The following is a 21,866-nucleotide window of genomic DNA, read 5'->3' as shown; positions in this document are numbered from 1 at the left end:
AAAACTGCATAGTTTCCTAGGAACGCGAAGCGAGGTGGCCATCTCTGTCGGCGCCGGAAGACCTATTCTGACTGACTGTAACTCCTTGCTAAGAGTCTCAGTGAACTCACTGCTATAGGTGTTAAGTGTGCAATCATCAGCGTACATAGTCATAGTCATAAAAATAAAGAAGAGTAACGGCCCAAGGCAACCACCCTGAGGGATACCTCACTGTACATACACTACAATGCCAAAAGTATGTGGATACCTACTCGTCAAACATCTGATTCCAAAATCATGGGCATTAATATGGAGTTGGTCCCCCTTTTACTGCTGTAACAGCCCCCACTCTTCTGGGAAGGCTTTCCACTAGATGTTGGAATATTTCTGCAAGGACTTGCTTCCATTCAGCCACGAGCATTAGTGACGTCGGGCACTGATATTGGGTGATTAGGCCTGGCTCGCAGTCGGCATTCCAAAGGTGTTTGATGGGGTTGAGGTCAGGGCTCTGTGCAGGCCAGCCAAGTTCTTTCACCCCAATCTTGACAAACCATTTCTGTATAGACCTAGCTATGTGCATGGGGACATTGTCATGCTGAAACAGGAAAGGGCCCAAACTGGTGCCACAAAGTTGGAAGCACAGAATCGTTTAGAATGTCATTGTATGCTGTAGCGTTAAGATTCACCTTCACTCGAACTAAGGGGCCTAGTACTAACCATGAATAACAGCCCCAGACCATTATTCATCCTCCACCAAACTTTACCGTTGGCACTAAGCACTGGGGTATGTAGAGTTCTCCTGTCATCACCCTAGAGAATGCATTTACACTGCTCCAGAGTTCAATGGCGGCGAGCTTTACACCACTCCAGCCGACACTTGCATTGCGCATGGTGATCTTAGGCAGTGTGCTGCTGCTCGGCCATGGAAACCCATTTCATGAAGCTCCCGACTAACAGTTATTGTGCTGAAGTTGCTTCCAGAGGCAGTTTGGAACTCGGTAGTGAGTGTTGCAATCGAGGACAAATTATTTTTACATGCTACGCGCTTCAGCCCTCAGCCGTCACGTTCTGTGAGCTTGTCCGACCTACCACTTCGCGACTGAGCGAGTTTCAGACTGATCCATTGAAGAATTACATCCAAAATACCTCCGTTTGTTTGTCGCGTTATGTTCAGAAATCCACAGGAAAGAGCGGTCACGACAACGCAGACAAATTCCAAATAGTTTCCATAATGTCCACAGAAACATGTCAAACGTTTTTTATAATCAACCTCAGGTTGTTTTTAAAATATATAGTCGATAATATATCAACCGCAAATGTCTTTCACAGTAGGAGAGGGAAAAGCAATACCTATCCAAACTCTGTTGCACGAGCAAAACTCAAGTGACCACTTGACGCGATGTTATCGTTCTGGCTCATTTTTCAAAATAAAAGCCGGAAACTATGTCTGAAGACTGTTGACACCTTGAGGAAGCGATAGGAAAAGGAATCTGGTTCATATCCCTTTAAATGGAGCAAAGGGAGGCTATGGAACATGGAGTTTTCAAAATAGAAGCCACTTCCTGCTTTGATTTTCCTCAGGGTTTCGCCTGCAATATCAGTTCTGTTATACTCACAGACAATATTTTGACAGTTTTGGAAACTTTAGAGTGTTTTCTATCAATACTAATAATAATATGCATATATTAGCAACTTTTAAAATGGGCACCTTTTCATCCAAGCTACTCAATACTGCCCCTGCAGCCATAAAAAGTTAAGAAAAGACACTAAACTTCACATCTAGATGGCCGGGCGGGGTGGGTGTGGAGCCAGAGACAGCAGTGGGGTCAAACTGTAGAACCGAGTTCCTACGTTTTAATATAAAAATAGATTTTATCAAGCAAAACTACGCTGCATTTTATCTCTGGGACCCTCAGGATGACAAATCAGAGCAAGTACATTATTTACCTTCATAGGTGAATGTATCAAACCAGATTAACAATAATTTAAGCTTTCTGCCCATTTAAGACATGTCTATGTCTCGGGAAAGTTGGCTGTTGTTTACGTCATTCTAGGCACATTATCGCATATTGAGCAACAACTGTCCCAATTTAGGGACACCGATCCTGTAGAAGTTAACTTTTTAAGGCTAGGGGGCAGTATTCGGAAGTTTGGATGACTGAGGTGCCCAAAGTAAACTGCCTGTTACTCAGGCCCAGAAGCTAGGATATGCATATGCACGGTAGCATTGGATAGAAAACACTCTATAGTTTCTAAAACTGTTAAAATAATGTCTGTGAGTATAAGAGAACTGATTTGGCAGGCAAAACCCAGAGGACAATCCATCCAGGATTTTTTCTTTTGAGGGTCATTGGACTTTTCAATGCTTTTCTATGGGAAACTCTAATAATTAGGACGCAGATTGTAGTTCCTGTGGCTTCCACTAGATGTCAACAGTCTTTATAAATTGTTTAATGCTTGTTCTTTGAAAAATAAAGAACTATTCGTATTCTTTCGACATATCCCTCAGAAGGACTCTAGTCCTTTGGCGCACGTGAATGAGTGCGCGCTCCTCATTCTTTTTCTCCGGTATTGAACACAGTTTATTCAATCTTAAATGTTATTGTTTATTTACATATTAGGGTACCTGAGGATTGATTAGGAATGTTGTTTGACTTGTTTGGATGAAGTATATTGGTAATGTTTGGGATTCATTTTGCATGCATTTTGAACGAGGGGAAACTGGTGGATTATTGAATGAAGCGTGCCAAATAAACTGACTTTTTGGGTGATACAAAGAAGGACTTTATCAAACAAAATGACCATTCATTGTGTAACTGGGACCCTTTGGATTGCAACAAGATGAAGATCTTCAAAGGTACGTGATCTTCAACGGTAATTGATGTTAATGCAGGAAATGGGTGAGGCGCTGTCCTCAGACGATCAAATGCTATGCTTTCGAAGTAAAGCCTATTGTAAATCGGACAAAGCGTATCGATTCCCAAGATTCTAAGCTAAAGAATGGTGTTTAACTCTTGTATTTTTATGATTGTTTAATATTACTACTTTTGTTTTTTGAATTTCGCGCTCTGCAATTTCACCGGATGTTGTCGAGGTGGGACGCTAGCGTCCCAATGATCCGAAATAAGTTAATTATCCATGGAGATAGAGGGACAGTTAAGAATGTTATTAATCTCTAGGCCATGGAGGAGGAGATTCCATTATATTTACTTAAAAACCTCTTAATATTCAAGTGATTCCCACTTGCACTCACACACGCACACATACATACGTGCATGCAAACAGACACACACACATACACACAGAATGTACAGTTATGAATATAACTACTGTTCCCTGAAGGAGGGAACGAGGTATAACATACTATGGGGAGTCAACGACCAATCCTACTGACATGAAGCAAACTGAAATCACACCCAACAGGCCAATGGATGCTGTGCCTGCCCTCGAAAGCCCCGCCTTCCTGGCTATAATACCTGGGCTCGCAAACATTTCCTCAATTCAGTACCGCTCTTTAGCGAGCCCAAACTCCCCGACAGAGCGGGGCCAAAATGTGTAATGCCTCGTTCCCTCCTTCAGGGAACAGTAGTTATATTCATAAATGTACGTTCCCTTTCAGTCAGTCACTTGGTCTAACATACTATGGGGACATACAATAATGCCCCAAGCCGGCTCAAAGGGTACCAAACTAGGAGGCCCATGGCAGCCCAAGCCCACACAGGTTTCACCAGATCCAAAAAGGGGTTACAGAAGCCAACTTTTTCCAGAGAAGCCTGAACTGTCAGAGTCCAATATAGGGAACCAGAACCTGCTGCAATTTTGATTTGTGTATTGACCCACATAAACAAATTATGTGAGGTAATTATACAAACAGTGCTCTATGAAACATCAGACCCCCCCCCCCCGTATTGGTTGTTGCAATACGTATGGGGTGTCAGATTTTCACACAACCCCTCTCTGTGTCTGTGTGCTGGCTTGGAGCTGAATATACTTAGGGCAGTGTTTCCAAACAAAAATCTCCCTATTCATTTATTTAGTGCTAATCAAATTTTAGTTGTCACATGCGCCGAATACAACAGGTGTAGTAGACCTTACCGTTAAATGCTTACTTACAAGTCCCTAACCAACAATGCAGTTCAAGAAATAGGGTTAAAAAGATATTTACTAAATAAACTGAAGTAAAAAATTTAATTAAAGTAACACAATAAAATAATAACGAAGCTATATACAGGGGCTATATCAATGTGCAGGAGTACAGGTTAGTAAAGGTAATTTTTAAAATGTAGGTAGGGGTAAAGTGACTATGCATAGATAATTATTAACAGCAATTAGCAGTAGTGTAAATAGTCCGGGTGGCCATTTGATTAATTGTTCAGCAGTCCTATTAGAAGGGCACAAGGCGAGACCCAGATGCAGATACAGGAGGCAGATGGTTAAAGTCCAAGATGTTTATTAGCAATCCAAAAGGGGTAGGCAAGAGAATGGTCGAAGACAGGCAAAAGATCAAAACCAGTTCAGAGTTCCAGAGGTACAAAATGGCAGGCTGGCTCGGAGGTCAGGGCAAGCAGAATAGTCAGGCAGGCGGGGAATGGAGTCCAGAAAAACAGGCAAAGGTCAAAACTGAGAAGACTAGTAAAAGAGAATAGAAAAGCAGGAGCACGGGGAAAACACGCTGGTTGACTTGAACATACAAGACGAACTGGCACAGAGAGACAGGAAACAACAGGGATAAATACACTGGGTAAAATAAGCGACACCTGGAGGTGGAGACAATCACAAGGACAGGTGAAACAGATCAGGGCGTGACACCTATGGCTTGGGGGTAGAAGCTGTTAAGGAGACTTGGGTGACTGGAGTCGTTGACCATTTTCTGGGCCTTCCTCTGACAGGCCTAGTATATACAGTTGAAGTCAGAAGTTTACATACACCTTAGCCAACTACATTTACTCTCAGTTTTTCACAATTCCTGACATTAAATCCTCGTAAAAAGTCCCTGTCTTAGGTCAGTTAGGATCTCCACTTTATTTTAAGAATGTGAAATGTCAGAATAATAGCAGAGAGAATCATTTATTTCAGCTTTTATTTCCTTCAACACATTCCCAGTGGGTCAGAGGTTTACATACACTATTGTTTGTACAGATGAACGTGGTACCTTCAGGCATTTGGAAATTGCTCCCAAGGATGAACCAGACTTGTGGAGGTCTACAATGTCTTGGCTGATTTCTTTTGATTTTCCCATGATGTCAAGCAAAGAGGCACTGAGTTTGAAGGTAGGCCATGAAAAACATCCACAGGCACACCTCCAATTGACTCAAATGATGCCAATTAGCCTATCAGAAGCTGCTAAAGCCATCACGTCATTTTCTGGAATTTTTCAAGCTGTTTAAAGGCACAGTCCTCTTAGTGTATGTAAACTTCTGACCCACTGGAATTGTGATACAATGAATTATAAGTGAAATAATCTGCAGAACCTGCTGCAATTTTGATTTGTGTATTGACCCACTGCAGTTCAAGTCCATAGACTCCACGGTTCCAAGAACGATACTTATTTTGTGAGCCTGACATGTCAGAACTCATACAAGGAACCGCAAGTTCAATACAACAGAACACCTGTCGTAACTTGGTAAAATGCACACTCGCACTGCATAGCATCGCGCAGCCACAGTAGCCCAAGACTCAAACTCACAGTGAACTGTGGTATCAATGATAAATGCGCACTCTGCGCCGTGCCACCCATCAAGGCAGCCCGAGGCTCAAACCCACAGCGAAACTGTAGTAACCCAGACAGAACGCTGCCTAACATCGCCCACGGCGGCCGAAGTCCATAGATCCTACTGGCTCCAATTAGGCTCACACAGAGACCCAATGAGTCTGCAATTCCAGAATTCACCAGAACAGCAAGTCCAAAACAACAACCTGGATAAATGTGAAATATGCGCGCTTCCGGACACCAAGGCAGCCCAATTCTCAATCCCACAGGGGAACTGTGGTAACCCGGTATAAATGCGCTGGTACATCCAAGCGATAAAACCTCACAAAGGCCTGTGGGAAATCCCAACTCGCTGCAGCACAAATATCAAAGAACGCACACCGCCACACAAGCCTTCTCCTTTGCTGTCATACTCCAGGGAGTTGGCCTCCACAATCCAACGAGAAAGACGCTGCTTAAAAAAGTGCCCTACCCCGAGCTGGATTAGCGACAAACAGACAAAAACATGGTCACAAACACAGATATGCTGGGTCCTATCCATATACATGCGTAAAGGGCGCAGCGGATACAGGCCATGCAACCTCCATTGTTCACTGGAAGCATACAGAGGAGGAGAGAAAGGGAACAGCTCGAAAGCCAGGGACCTGTAAGACATTGGCATAACCGTGGGAGCACAAGTATGAATTAGGACGTAACGTCACTTTGGAGTCGCCAGGCGCAAACTCCACACAGGAAGGATGTACTGATAGCGAGTGGAGATCCCCAACACGCTTGGCCGACGCCAAGGCCATGAGCTGGGCAGTCTTGTAGGAAAGGACCTTCAGGTCCAAAGATTCCAAGCATCCAGGACCAAAACTAGGTCCCAGGTCAGTGCCAGAGGCTTAGACACTGGTCTGAGCCAGCACACTCCTTTCAGGAATCGCACCACCAGAAGGTAAGACCCCGGGGTAGAGCCTACATGACACGCCAGAATGGCTGCCATATAAACCTTTCAATATGGAAAAAGAAAGGCCCTACTCAAAAGGCTCTTTCAAGAACATCAATATATCCACCAAAGAGCTCTCAAACGCACCCCACGTATATGTATACAACCCTCTCGTATAGCCTGTGTAGTCGTAATCACTTTCAAGGGTTTAGTCAATTAGGATACCCATTGGCTACTGCACATGCAGCAGCTACCTTGCCTGGGGTCCACATAAAACATACAAATACATGACAAAGTACACAACAGTTATAGACAAGAACAACATAAGATAACACATTAAATTAATGAAATAAGAGTTAGATATAGGAAAGACACCAAGAAACAAAACAAAAAATACTATTTACACACTATTCATAAATACTTATGTATAGTAGAGTTCCATTTTATCTTTAGAAAGAGAGGCGCTGTGAAGCTAAACTTCCTTTTTGTTTGAGTAACCTCTGGTGGCAGAGCATTCCACGTTGGCTATAGGTACTGCTATGGGATCCCCCATGGCACCTAACTATGCTAATTTGTATGTGGGTTACATGGAGAAACAGTCTATTTTCAATCCTCTCAAAAATGTTTTCTTGCCTCACATCATTATTTGGAAACGGTATATTGATGATATTTTTGTTCTATGGAGGGGTGATGCAAAACAGCTCCAGGCATTCTATGCTTTTCTTAACTCCTGTTCTGAGCATCTGAGATTTACTATGCAATCTGATACACGTCAAATCAGTTTTCTTGATCTTCTGATCTTGTGTGAAGATAATGTTCTATACACTGATCTTTACAGGAAGCCTACTGATCGTAACAGTTTGTTGAGGGCTGATAGTTGTCACCCACTTCCCTTGAAGAATAGTTTGCCCTACAGCCAATTCTGTCGAATCAAAAGAATTTGCAAAAAACAATCCGATTTTGACAGAAATATGGCTGAGATGCAAAGAAAGTTTAAGGGTGAGGGGCTACAATAATGATCAGATTAATATTGCCATTGAGAAAATTCAAAACAAAATGAGACATGACCTTTTTCAAGGTCAGTCTCGCAAGAAGACGCATTCTTGCGTTCTAACTACCCGCTATTCAAAGTGCTCTGAACAAAGTGCTCTGAACAAAGTGCTCTGAACAAATTGTTCACAAACATTGGCACATCCTAAAATCCAATGACAGTCTCGGTAATGTGTTTTTGGACCTTCCCTTGGTCGTATTCTCGCGGGGCAGAAATCTCAGAGACCAATTGGTAAACTCTGATTTACCACCCCAAGATATTCCTGAACAACGTCTATTTGCGCCCCTACTGGATGGAAATTACAAATGTAATGGCTGTGCTCAATTGCAATGGCACTTATAAATGTAGATCCTTCAAACACCCACAAACAGGGAAATCGATCCCAATAAAAGGTGTTATTACGTGCTCCACTAAGGCAGTTATTTATCTTATAACTTGTCCTTGTGGTAAAAATTATGTAGGTAAAACAAAGTGCGAATTAAAAGTACGTATCTCAGAGCATCATAGCACCATTAGGTGTAAAAACTTTACTTATCCAGTTGCGGCCCACTTCTTGGAGGCAGGCCACTCGATTTCGTCTCTGCGTTACATTGGCATCGAACATGTCACCCTCCCTAGGAGAGGGGGTGACCTTGATAATTTATTGTTAAAACGAGAGGCTGCCTGGATCTTTAATTTAAAGATCCTTGCGCCCTTCGGTCTCAACGTAGACTTGACTATTGTGACTTTGCCATTGTAATTGTTTGTCAACTTGTGTAGTTAAATTAATCTATGATCGTATGCTATCCATTTGTTGTTTGTATGCTGTTCTTTGTATGACATTTTAATATTTGATTATTAACCAATGATATTAGGCCCATCTTGGCCATGATTACAGACACCGGTGTCTTTTGACACTATATAAACGAGTCATCCCGCAGTGTTTGTGATTATACCCTGATGAAGACAGCTTGGCTGTCGAAACGTTGGTATTACATTTTTGCATCTGAGCTCTTAGAGTGTGCGGCTCTCTTTTATTTTCAAGTTTCTACTCCGCTAGCCAGCACCTCGTCTTAATAGGTGTGTGTTTCTTCTTCTTCTAGAGCAATCCACGATGACATGGCTCTAAACATAGCTGACAACTCATTAAATCCGTTTTTGGTTTGGGTGCCGTGAAGACGGAGCGCGTGTGTTTTCCGCATCAGACTATCCGAATGGACACTTACTATAGCATTACAGCTTCCATTCAGAAAGACAAGATTGGAGAGAGAGAGAGAGAGAGACACACAGAGAGATGGAAAGAGAGAGACAGAGAGAGAGAGAGACACAGAGAGATGGAAAGAGAGAGACAGATAGACACCGAGAGATGGACAGAGAGAGACAGAGAGAGAGAGAAAGCTGTCCTGGAGGGTAGCCAGGGGAGATGGGAAGTGGGAAGAAGGAAAGGACAGAAGCAGAGCAGCTGTAAGGTTGGGCCACATTATTATTTTGTTGCACAACAATTCACTGTTGTTTCATCTAAAGTGTTAAGAAACATTGTAATTGCAAAGAAAACAATCTTACACACAACTGAAAATGTGATGGAAGGACATTATGTACAATCGTTTCTTAGAGAGTTATGTCAGCAAAATTAGCACTTTAAACGCTCACAAACTCACCAGCAAATCACTGACAAGCAGAAGGAGAGGAAAATATTAGAACGACAAAGGAGAAACTTAAATACTGAACACACATCTGTGTCTCATCTCTCTACACACCAGAGAATTGTCAGTGTAATATTTACACTCAGAAAATATTCTGCCTCCCGGCAACAGATACTCCCTGGTAAGCCTGATATTACTGCTGCTGGTGACTCGGAGTCAGACAGACACCTTCCCAACTGGAACCAAAGTGGTACCTCACACTGAGATGAAAAATTGAGCTCGTCTAAGGGGGACATTGCTCTCTTAAAAACTGAGAGACGATTATTAGCAAAGGATGGAATTCATTCAAACTCAGATTGTAGAAACCGTAACGACCCAGTTTGATATTGAACATTTAAAAAAAACAGTCAAAGCAACCTGTTTCTCACCTGTTCAAGTCATAATGAACATTAGGCTATTGGAAATACTGTGAAGGTTAAATCACACTGAAAGGATAACGGAGATTAGTCTGTATGGGGTGGCTTTAGGACGTTTAGGAATCAACTGTTCTCTTTTTATTTATAAAGGACTATTTGGAACTCTGGCCTCTGGCTCAGAAACATCTCGCAGCAGCCATCTCACCTCCACAAACCCAGATGTGGGTCACAAGGGTGGTCGTAACAGTTAATTGTGAAGACACCTGCTGGGCTGTAGCAGGACAAGTTAGGATATTATATGTTCCGCCTAGCACGTATCACCATGAGATTTAGTTCCTGGATACTGTTCTACGCTGTAGAAAATAGAAAATAAAGTCCAATCTATTTCTTATACTTTTGCCTCTCACAGTGTGTATTGTGGATTTTAAAAGAAACTCCCCTCACATCCAGGAAGCTACACACATAGGAACAGAATGAGAATAGCCTACATACAGCACCTCTATTGATGCACATCTTTCACCAACTGGGGAAATCAAATTTTTATATTACCTCAGAAATATGTCCTGCTGGACTGAGGAATAGCATGTAGGATGACTCTCACTACACACCATTATCTAACAAATTATGTGAGGTAATTATACAAACAGTGCTCTATGAAACATCAGACCCCCCGTACTGGTTGTTGCAATACATATGGGGTGACAGTTTTTCACACAACCCCTCTCTGTGTCTGTGTGCTGGCTTGGAGCTGAATATACTTAGGGCAGTGTTTCCAAACAAAAATCTCCCTATTTATTTAGTGCTAATCAAATGTTAGTTGTCACATGCGCCGAATACAACAGGTGTAGTAGACCTTACCGTTAAATGCTTACTTACAAGTCCCTAACCAACAATGCAGTTCAAGAAATAGGGTTAAAAAGATATTTACTAAATAAACTGAAGTAAAAAATAAAATTAAAGTAACACAATAAAATAATAACGAAGCTATATACAGGGGCTATATCAATGTGCAGGAGTACAGGTTAGTAAAGGTAATTTTTAAAATGTAGGTAGGGGTAAAGTGACTATGCATAGATAATTATTAACAGCAATTAGCAGTAGTGTAAATAGTCCGGGTGGCCATTTGATTAATTGTTCAGCAGTCCTATTAGAAGGGCACAAGGCGAGACCCAGATGCAGATACAGGAGGCAGATGGTTAAAGTCCAAGATGTTTATTAGCAATCCAAAAGGGGTAGGCAAGAGAATGGTCGAGGACAGGCAAAAGATCAAAACCAGTTCAGAGTTCCAGAGGTACAAAATGGCAGGCTGGCTCGGAGGTCAGGGCAAGCAGAATAGTCAGGCAGGCGGGGAATAGAGTCCAGAAAAACAGGCAAAGGTCAAAACTGAGAAGACTAGTAAAAGAGAATAGAAAAGCAGGAGCACGGGGAAAACACGCTGGTTGACTTGAACATACAAGACGAACAGGCACAGAGAGACAGGAAACAACAGGGATAAATACACTGGGTAAAATAAGCGACACCTGGAGGTGGAGACAATCACAAGGACAGGTGAAACAGATCAGGGCGTGACACCTATGGCTTGGGGGTAGAAGCTGTTAAGGAGACTTGGGTGACTGGAGTCGTTGACCATTTTCTGGGCCTTCCTCTGACAGGCCTAGTATATACAGTTGAAGTCAGAAGTTTACATACACCTTAGCCAACTACATTTACTCTCAGTTTTTCACAATTCCTGACATTAAATCCTCGTAAAAAGTCCCTGTCTTAGGTCAGTTAGGATCTCCACTTTATTTTAAGAATGTGAAATGTCAGAATAATAGCAGAGAGAATCATTTATTTCAGCTTTTATTTCCTTCAACACATTCCCAGTGGGTCAGAGGTTTACATACACTATTGTTTGTACAGATGAACGTGGTACCTTCAGTCATTTGGAAATTGCTCCCAAGGATGAACCAGACTTGTGGAGGTCTACAATGTCTTGGCTGATTTCTTTTGATTTTCCCATGATGTCAAGCAAAGAGGCACTGAGTTTGAAGGTAGGCCATGAAAAACATCCACAGGCACACCTCCAATTGACTCAAATGATGCCAATTAGCCTATCAGAAGCTGCTAAAGCCATCACGTCATTTTCTGGAATTTTTCAAGCTGTTTAAAGGCACAGTCCTCTTAGTGTATGTAAACTTCTGACCCACTGGAATTGTGATACAATGAATTATAAGTGAAATAATCTGCCTGTAAACAATTGTTGGAAAAATGACTTGTGTCATGCACAAAGTAGATATCCTAACCGACTTCCCAAAACTATAGTTTGTTAACAAGAAATTTGTGGAGTGGTTGAAAAACAAGTTTTATTGACTCCAACCTAAGTGTGTGTAAACTTCTGACTTCAACTGTAGGTCATGAATGGCAGGAAGCTTGGTCCCAGTGATATTCTGGACCATACGCATTACCATCTGTAGCGCCTTACAGGCTGACTACACCACGCGTTGAAATCTATAATATTAAATTATTGCACCCACACTGCTCGCGTGCGCCAATGAGCGTCTGCATTGCCAAGTGGGAAGTCAGTTCTATTTCTGACGCAGATCGCGCTGCAAGTCCTGCCTCTCCCATCTCCTCATTGGTTTATAGAAGCAGGTACCCACGTGCCATCTCCTCATTGATTATACCCACGTGGGTGACTGAAAGATAAAATAGGTCAGTGGCGGTAATGCACCTAATTTATGAAAGTTGCCAATTGCATTATAAAGTTAAGAGAAGAAAAAGCCTGGAAGGAGGAGAGATGACTGGTAACGATTCGGTTGACCGTTTTATGTGTGGATTAATTGGTGGAGTAGAGGACCTTGTGCATTTCAGGTAAAATAACAACTCAATGTTTATATCCCAGGACAAATTTTCTAGCTAAATAGGACAAATTAGCTAGCAATTGCAAGCTAACTAGCTAAATTGCCATAAATGTTTAATGTTTTTCGACCTGTCCCCAAATTAATATAATTGGTTCAGATAATTTAACCTGAGTGTCGTGATCAGGACACTCTTGATAGTGCAGCTGTTGAACTTTTTGAGGATCTGGGGACCCATGTCAAATTTTTTCAGTATCCTGAGGGGGAAAAGGTGTTGTTGTACCCTCTTTACAACTGTCTTGGTGTGTTTCGACCATGATAGTTTGTTGGTGGAGTGGACACCAAGGAACTTGACACACTCTACCCGCTCCATTATAGCCCAGTCGATGTGAAAGGGGGCGTGTCCTGCTCTCTTTTTCCTGTAGTCCACGATCACCTCCTTTGTCTTGCTCACATTGAGGGAGAGGTTGTCGTCCTGGAACCACACGGCCAGGTTTCTGACCGCCTCTGACCGACAGCTATAGGATGTCTCATTGTTGTCGGTGATCAGGCCTGTGTGTCGTCGGCAAACTTAATGATGGTGTTGGAGTCGTGCTTGGCCAGCATTTGGCCTCCCTTGATAAAAATAATAATTTTAATCAGCTAAACTGAGTGAGCACAGCTGTGAATGGTCCTGGCACAAAAAAAATGTCAAGGGAAGCCAGTTTGGATTTTGCTTCACACCAATCACATCAGAAGCCAAACGTCATTGAAAGAAAAAACTTCAATTGTTGCATATTTCATAAACTTCCCATGGATGGTGATAGAGATTTGGACTTGTGGTTTTACTTAATTCTCCATACTGGCCAATGATTATAATGGCGATTCTGTTCCAACCATAAATTCATACATTGTGCCCCTACCCTGAGAGAATGGAAGTTCAACATGTAATAGGTTAATGCATGCATGCATGCAGTAGTACCTGCCGGTTGGTCATCAAAGGTTGTGAAATGCCTGCCTGTTTTACCTGCGAATGGACCTACAAAGCTGGTTTGTTGAAGATAGAAACGGAGTGAATAGAACAGCATCTGATAGGCCCTAATCTTCTGATAGGTCTGCAACTACTTGTTCCGTCAAGAATCTCTCTCATCACAGAGTCTATAGTTCTGCATCAGTTCCCCCACACAGCAAAGTGCAAAGGTCAAACCTGTTTACTGTAATGTGTTCCTATAATGACCAGTGGTTCAGTTAACGGCTAAATAACTCCGACCATTCTCTCCTTTAATCTCTACTGTGTGTGTGTGTGTGTGGGTGTGTGTGTGTGTGAGACATCAAACACAGACTGACCCTAAGGCTGTATGCATATTGTTAAAGTATGGGAGCTACAGTATGGGTGAACAATTAACCAAACACACACACACACACACACACACACTGGAAAGCAGCTATGCAATTTGAATGACTAATTCTAACTGTATGGGGACTGGTTTTCCATTGACCCTGTGTGAGACCGTAAGTTCTTCTTTTCATAGTTCTGAGTGGTTCATCTGAGCCATTCTGTGTTCTAATTTATAAGTACCATGATTTGTTACTGCAGGGGTCTGTATGTACAGACATTAGTAAACAGTCTGTTAGCAGCTCTGAGACAGACCCTCTCTGTTTCCCCTTTGTAATGCCTGAGGGAGGCATGAGAAAAGAGAGGCCTGCTTGGCGCAGTGTGTATGTATGTGTTCCCTTGTGTGTGTATTTGTGTGTGTGTGCGTGCACATGTGCATGTGTGTGTGTTAATTGTCCCATATTAAAACTGTAGATTTGGCAGGGGTTAGGGCCCATGCACACACTACGCTAGTTTCCTGTAACAGGGTTTGTGGGGTCTGATCTGCAATAGCTTTAGCTGTAGATTAACCATGACATAAAGGCAACTTAACCTGAGTAAAAAACATTTTTTTATTTAAACAGGCAAGTCAGTAAAGAACTCTTATTTACAATGACGGCCTACCCGGAAACAGTGGGTTAACTGCCTTGTTCAGGGGCAGAATGACAGAATTTTACTTTGTCAGCTCAGGGATTAGATCCAGCAACCTTTCAGTTACAGGCCCAACCCTCTAACCACGGGATACCTGCCACCCCTGTGTTGTGTTGATGTGTTGATGTAGTGTTGCCAATAGTTTATGTTATTACTTTTTACAGTATTGAAAAAAGTATGCAAACATAAAAATGAATACTTTTTATTTAAAGATTACATTTTACTCAACAATCTAGTTTAACATTGAAATGACGTTACATCAGAGGAAATGGCTCATGTGAAAAGATCTGGAGACATTATACATTCTAGCACCTTCATATGAACTTGTGTTTGACGTATAAAAACTACAAAAATATAATATTTCTTATAATATTTGTTTTCACTCAAAATGAAAATGTGATGTATCTCATGCTTAAGATTGTTATATGAAAAAGTAAAGTAAAAGTAAAGTATTATACCACTAAAGACAATTAGAAAAACAACAGTTGACTAACTTGTAGTAGACCAACAGTGTGGATCATATTCTTGTTCTCATTATAACATTCTAAACTTACGTATTGTTAATGAATGAATATGTTGGATGTAAAGTGCATCGGTATCCAAAATAACATACAGTATATGACATCAATAGGTAGTCAAGCCAATCTATCTACTATTACTATACTGCTACTAACGCTAGCACACTAAAACTGCTGATATATTTGCTTTTCATAGTGTCTGGTTTGCTAAATATGAAACTTTATCATTTCCATAATGTTTCATGACACATTGACGTGGTAGTCTGTCTTGACAACAAATTTAAGTTGGTTAACCCACTGCATGTGTTGTCCGGGATTTTAGTTCATACTGTACGGGACTAGTCAATGTCAGAATTAAAGGGGAACCTGAACTACGACGTTGGCAAGCCGTGGGTTGTTAGTTATCTGACTGAACTTTCCCTTTATGGTAGTCTGGATTAACTGTTCCTTTAATAAAATCTGGACGTACTACCTTTAATGTTTCCATAACCATGACGCGGTTACGGACTACTACTTTTTCATTGGTCGCTCAATAAGCAGAGTTCTGACTCTAAATGTTGCTAATTACCAAAGTTGTTCAGAGAATAACATCACAGACTATGCTTCACATTAAGACTCTTTATATAAAATACTTCAACATCCAGCATGGCTGGATACAAAACAAAAAAATATTGGTTGAGTCGGTACTAGACAGGGATGTCCATTCACTCCTGTGTGTTCTTAAGCAGACATACTGTAAGTGTGTTCTAGTGGCGCTGCCCTGCACACGTGAACATCCCCATGCCTCTTGGATCGTTTTTTTTGCATTGCTGAACCTTGTACACTCTCCAGGACAAGCTGATAGAGTTGGATTGAGAGTTGTGAATTCTGTCATGAATCCTCCCGCATTATCTCTTCCTTTCCTTCCTCTCCATATCTCAGCCCCATCAATACCTACCGAAAGAACAGTTCTAATTCCTAAATGACAGAGAAGCCAGGGCCCAAAGCAACTCCAAAAATCTTTACCAATCAAATAAGATAGTAAAAAAACGGTATATACATCACAGATAAAAACATACATGCGCAGATATAATTTCACTTGGCGCTAATAGGGGTGGATTCTATAAGGGGTACAGGTGGTTATGGTAGCATAGGTAACAGAGGTGGTGGTTTTGGCAAGCCATGGGTTGGAAGGTTCCGTGATGGACAGGATAAGTGCTGTTCAGCGTGCGTGCCAGGTGAGTAGATGTTACACGCTATACGCCTCACATTACATACAGCCGCTAGTGAAAGTCTACACACCCCTTTACAATTTGCCTTAAAATTACATCTAAAAAGGGATTACATTAGATTTGTTTCCTACTGATCTACACAACCTACTCCACATTTGATATAAAACATTTAAATTGACTGAAAAACACAAAATGAGGATGTATTGATTGTGTGTTTTCCCACCCCAAAGTAAATACTTGGTGGAAGCACCTTTGGCAGCGATTACAGATGTAAATATTTTGAATGAGATTCTACCAACCTTTCACAACTCTTAGGGCAACATATATCCATTGTTTTTGTCAAAAATGCTCAAGCTCAGTGCATTTGTGTGGGAATCATTGATAGACAGCAATATTCAAACCTTGTCTCATAATTTTAAAGCACATTTAAGTCAGGAGAGAATGGACCATTCAGGAACATTCAAAACCTCTTAGAAAGCCATTATAGTGTGTGTTTGGCATAGCAAATTGTGTAATTGTCCCACAGAAAAATACAACTATCCAAGGGTTTTCAGAAGACCGATTCAGGTTTTCCTCTAACATTTTACCTGGGCTTTGCTTCTTTCATATTTATTTTGATCCTGACAAACTCCCCAGTCCTTGCCGATGACAAGCATACCCATAACATGATGCTGCCGCCACAATACAAAAAAACTAAGGGATCAACAACAGTGCATTCCCTTCACATTACTGGCCTGTATGACAAAGTGAAAAGAAGGAATCAAAGTCAAAACAAATATGAAAGGAGCAAACCCCAGGTAAAAAGTTAAAGGAAAACCTACCTCAGTATTTTTCAGAAAGACAATTACACAATGTTTTATGTCAAAGACACCAGAATTGCTTTCCAAGAGGTGTTGAGTGTTCCTGAGTGGTCTAGACCTGACTTACGTTTTCTTGAAAATCAGAGACAATGTTTGAATATTTCTGTACATAAATGATCCCCAACCAAATGTTTTGACTTAGGGCTATTTTGACAAAAACAATGGCATACAATATGTTGTCCTACGAGTTGTGCAAAGTTGGTAGAATATTATTCAAAATTATTCACAGCTGTAATAGCTGACAAAGGCGCTTCCACCAAGTATTATCTCTGTGGTGTGAAGACATCTTCGCTTTTTTATATAACTTTCACTTTGAAAATGTAGGTTGTGTAGATCTGTAGGATTTAAAAACAAATATATGATCCTTTTTAGATAAAAATTTAAGGTAGTAAAATGTGAAGACTGTGCAAGAGGAGTGTAGACCTTCACTTGGCACTGTTTCTGTTGGGCAGTCTTCCTGCAGGCTCTCTAGTTGGTCTGCTTGGCTTTCTTCATCCTGAAACAGAGAGATGCCCAGTATGAATATACGACCGTTAACATAGACATATGGATATCGTCCTTGTGTGTTCAGGTCAACCACTTGACTGTTCCGCCAGCAAAAACACTTTGATTAAACACCATATTGAGATGAATGACTATTTGGTTTAGTCCCGAGTCTCTGCTGCACAGTGTTAGAGACACTGGAATGTACTACCTCACTTTGCCAAACATCCCCTGTGATAACTACTGCTACTGGGGTCCACAGCGAAACACTCCTCCTGTGTGTTTGTGTGTGTCTGTCCCCTGCATTAATACTCTCTGTATTTTCCAGACAGTTGTAGCTGTTAGTAACACATGGGTCAACGAGACTAATGGTGCAAAACACATTCAACACAATGATTATCCATCTTAAGTCTCTCTATCAGGATCAGTGGAGCGTATTCAGGGAGTTCAAGGGAAGCCAGGTGTCCCCAAAAAATGTACCAAGAAAAAACATATACAATTATTTATCTTTTGCCTGTCTGTGTTTCATAATTTTCCTTCAACTCGCAAGAGGCTGAATGTATCTCACTGGAGAAAGCATCCGAGCGAGCGAAACAGCGCCCCTCTGTCTCTGTATGTGAAGCCCATCTATTTCATGCTGTCCTGTCAAAAAAGAGTCTTTGGCCTCCCTTGATATTAAAAATAAATGAATAGCCAAACAGTGTTGAGCGAAACTGAGTGAGCAAAACTGTGAATGGTCCTGGTGCACCCAAAAAGTGTGAAGGGAAGCCAGTTTGGATTTGCCTTCACACCAATCACATCAAAAGCCAAACGTCATTGACAGAAAAAACGAATTGTTGCATCGCGTTATGTTGTTGTCCTAAGGGGGCTAGCTAGCTAGCTAAAAATGTCCCTTTCATAAATTAGCCATGGATGGAGATAGGGATTTTGACTTGTGGTTTTACTTAATTTTCCATACTGGCCAATGATTATCATAGTGATTCTGATCCAACCATGAATTCATACTCTGTTGTAAATCAATAGTTATTTATGATTCCGAAAATTTCGGAAACATTGACTTACTTGACAATGCTGTAGGTCATGTAACATGTTACATGCAATGTGCTTTCTAGACTTCAACGGACAGATGTTGCTCTCTGGTTTGTGAGGAAACATAGGTGTGGTTGAATTGTATCTTGTTCTTGGCTATCATGGTGGCAAGGCATATGAAATGACAGGTTACGCAATTATCACCACATAGGATGTAGAGGGCCACCATTGTTCCTGTTCCCAAGAAAGCTAAGGTAACTGAGATAAACGACTACCGCCCCGTAGCACTCACTTCCGTCATCATGAAGTGCTTTGAGAGACTAGTGAAGGACCATATCACCTCCACCCTACCTGACACCCTAGACCCACTCCAATTTGCTTACCGCCCAAATAGGTCCACAGACGATGCAATCTCAATCACACTGCACACTGCCCTAACCCATCTGGACAAGAGGAATACCTATGTGAGAATGCTGTTCATCGACTACAGCTCGGCATTTAACACCATAGTGCCCTCCAAGCTCATCATCAAACTCGAGACCCTGGGTCTCGACCCCGCCCTGTGTAACTGGGTACTGGACTTCCTGACGGGCCGCCCCCAGGTGGTGAGGGTAGGCAACAACATTTCCACCCCGCTGATCCTCAACACTGGGGCCCCACAAGGGTGCGTTCTGAGCCCTCTCCTGTACTCCCTGTTCACCCACGACTGCGTGGCCACGCACGCCTCCAACTCAATCATCAAGTTTGCGGACGACACAACAGTGGTAGGCTTGATTACCAACAACGACGAGACGGCCTACAGGGCGGAGGTGAGGGCCCTCGGAGTGTGGTGTCAGGAAAATAACCTCAACCTCAACGTCAACGTCAACAAAACTAAGGAGATGATTGTGGACTTCAGGAAACAGCAGAGGGAACACCACAGGGAGTACAGGAGAGGGCTCAGAACGCACCCTTGTGGGGCCCCAGTGTTGAGGATCAGCGGGGTGGAAATGTTGTTGCCTACATAGATGGGCTTCACATGCAGAGACAGAGGGGCGCTGTTTCGCTCGCTCGGATGCTTTCTCCAGTGAGATACATTCAGCCTCAGGCAAACTACCTGCCCATTGATGGAACAGTAGTGGAGAGGGTAGTAAGTTTTAAGTTCCTCGGCGTACACATCACAGACAAACTGAATTGGTCCACCCACACAGACAGCATCGTGAAGAAGGCGCAGCAGCGCCTCTTCAACCTCAGGAGGCTGAAGAAATTCGGGCTTGTCACCAAAAGCACTCACAAACTTCTACAGATGCACAATTGAGAGCATCCTGTCAGGCTGTATCACCGCCTGGTACGGCAACTGCTCCACCCACAACCGTAAGGCTCTCCAGAGGGTAGTGAGGTCTGCACAACGCATCACCAGGGGCAAACTACCTGCCCTCCAGGACACCTACACCACCCGATGTCACAGGAAGGCCATAAAGATCATCAAGGACAACAACCACCCGAGCCACTGCCTGTTCACCCCACTATCATCCAGAAGGCGAGGTCAGTACAGGTGCTTCAAAGCTGGGACCGAGAGACTGAAAAACAGCTTCTATCTCAAGGCCATCAGACTGTTAAACAGCCACCACTAACATTGAGTGGCTGCTGCCAACACACTGACTCAACTCCAACCACTTTAATAATGGGAATTGATGGGAAATTGATGTAAAATATATCACTAGCCACTTTAAACAATGCTACCTAATATAATGTTTACATACCCTACATTATTCATCTCATATGTATATGTATATACTGTACTCTATATCATCTACTGCATCTTTATGTAATACATGTATCACTAGCCACTTTAACTATGCCACTTTGTTTACATACTCATCTCATATGTATATACTGCACTCAATACCATCTACTGTATCTTGCCTATGCCGCTCTGTACCATCACTCACTCATATATCTTTATGTACATATTCTTTATCCCCTTACACTTGTGTCTATAAGGTAGTAGTTTTGGAATTCTTAGCTAGATTACTTGTTGGTTATTACTGCATTGTCGGAACTAGAAGCACAAGCATTTCGCTACACTCGCATTAACATCTGCTAACCATGTGTATGTGACAAATAACATTTGATTTGATTTGATTTGAGTATGGCAATTTATTTCCTGGTTTGGCTTTCCAGGGATTTTATCAACGCACCATTACTGCTCAGGATCCAGTTAAATATCTCTCCCTGTAGCCAGTTAACTCCATAGAATGACTAGATACTCTGGACATATACGTTGCATACCCACTACAAGTAGCTCTTCACACTTGGCCAAGAGCGCACCCATGCACCAGAAGCATGGGGAAAATAGTCTATCTAACCTTCTTTTTTCAATACCCACACAACAGAGAAACACCTGCAGAGTTCTTTCGAATTTTTAGTGATCCAATTCTTCTCGAACGAAGGCTTTCTCAAGGAGTTGAGCAGTCCAGTTCTCCAACACACCCACAACGGTGTGTAAGAGCTGTACACTGTCTGCCTCTCTGTTTGTATAGGACAGTAGTCTGCGTGCTGATCTGTGTCTGGCAGCTAGAGTGCCTTCAGAAAGTATTCATACCCCTTGACTTATTTCACATTTTGCTTTGTTACAGCCTGAATTCAAAATGTATGAAATATTATTTTTCTCACCCATCTACACACATCTACCCATCTACACACCCCATAATGACAATATGAAAAGCATGTTTTTAGAAATGTTTGCACATTTATTGAAAATGAACTACAGAAATATCTCATTTACATAGGTATTCACACCGCTTACTAAATACTTTATAGAAGCAACTTTGGCAGCGATTACAGCTTTGAGTCTTTCCACACTTGCCCATTATTATTTTCGAAGTTCATCAAGCTCTGTTAAATTGGTTGTTGATCATTGCTAGACAACTATTTGCAGGTATTGCCATAGATTTTCAAATAGATTTAAGTAAAACATTTAACTCGGCCACTCAAGAACATTCACTGTCTTCTTGGTAAGTGTAGATTTGGCCTTGTGTTTTAGGTTATGGTCCTGCTGAAAGGTGAATTGATCTCCCAGTGTCTGGTGGAAAGCAGACTGGTTTTCCTCTAGGATTTTGCCTGTGCTTAGCTCCAATCTGTTTATTTTTTATCCTGGAGAAGTCCCTATCCCTTACCGATTACAAGCATACACATAACATGATGCACAAAAATGTAATTGCTTTGCCACATTTTT

The 21,866-nt window shown here is 41.9% G+C and overlaps 1 protein-coding gene across 1 annotated transcript in view; it reads right to left on the bottom strand.

Moving 5' to 3' along the window:
- Positions 1 to 14,734: 14,734 nt before the first annotated feature.
- LOC112252759 (stromal cell-derived factor 1) overlaps positions 14,735 to 21,866 on the bottom strand; it is a 30,638-nt gene continuing 23,506 nt past the window's right edge. Inside the window, exon 4 of the mRNA XM_024424301.2 lies at positions 14,735 to 17,633. Within this exon, the coding sequence (XP_024280069.1) occupies positions 17,606 to 17,633 (28 nt within the window). The 3' untranslated portion in view covers positions 14,735 to 17,605. The remainder of the gene's footprint in view (positions 17,634 to 21,866) is intronic.

Source organism: Oncorhynchus tshawytscha, linkage group LG06 (assembly GCF_018296145.1).
Source record: "Oncorhynchus tshawytscha isolate Ot180627B linkage group LG06, Otsh_v2.0, whole genome shotgun sequence".
Taxonomy (NCBI): domain Eukaryota; kingdom Metazoa; phylum Chordata; class Actinopteri; order Salmoniformes; family Salmonidae; genus Oncorhynchus; species Oncorhynchus tshawytscha.
This window is presented reverse-complemented; position numbering and strand designations above follow the sequence as displayed.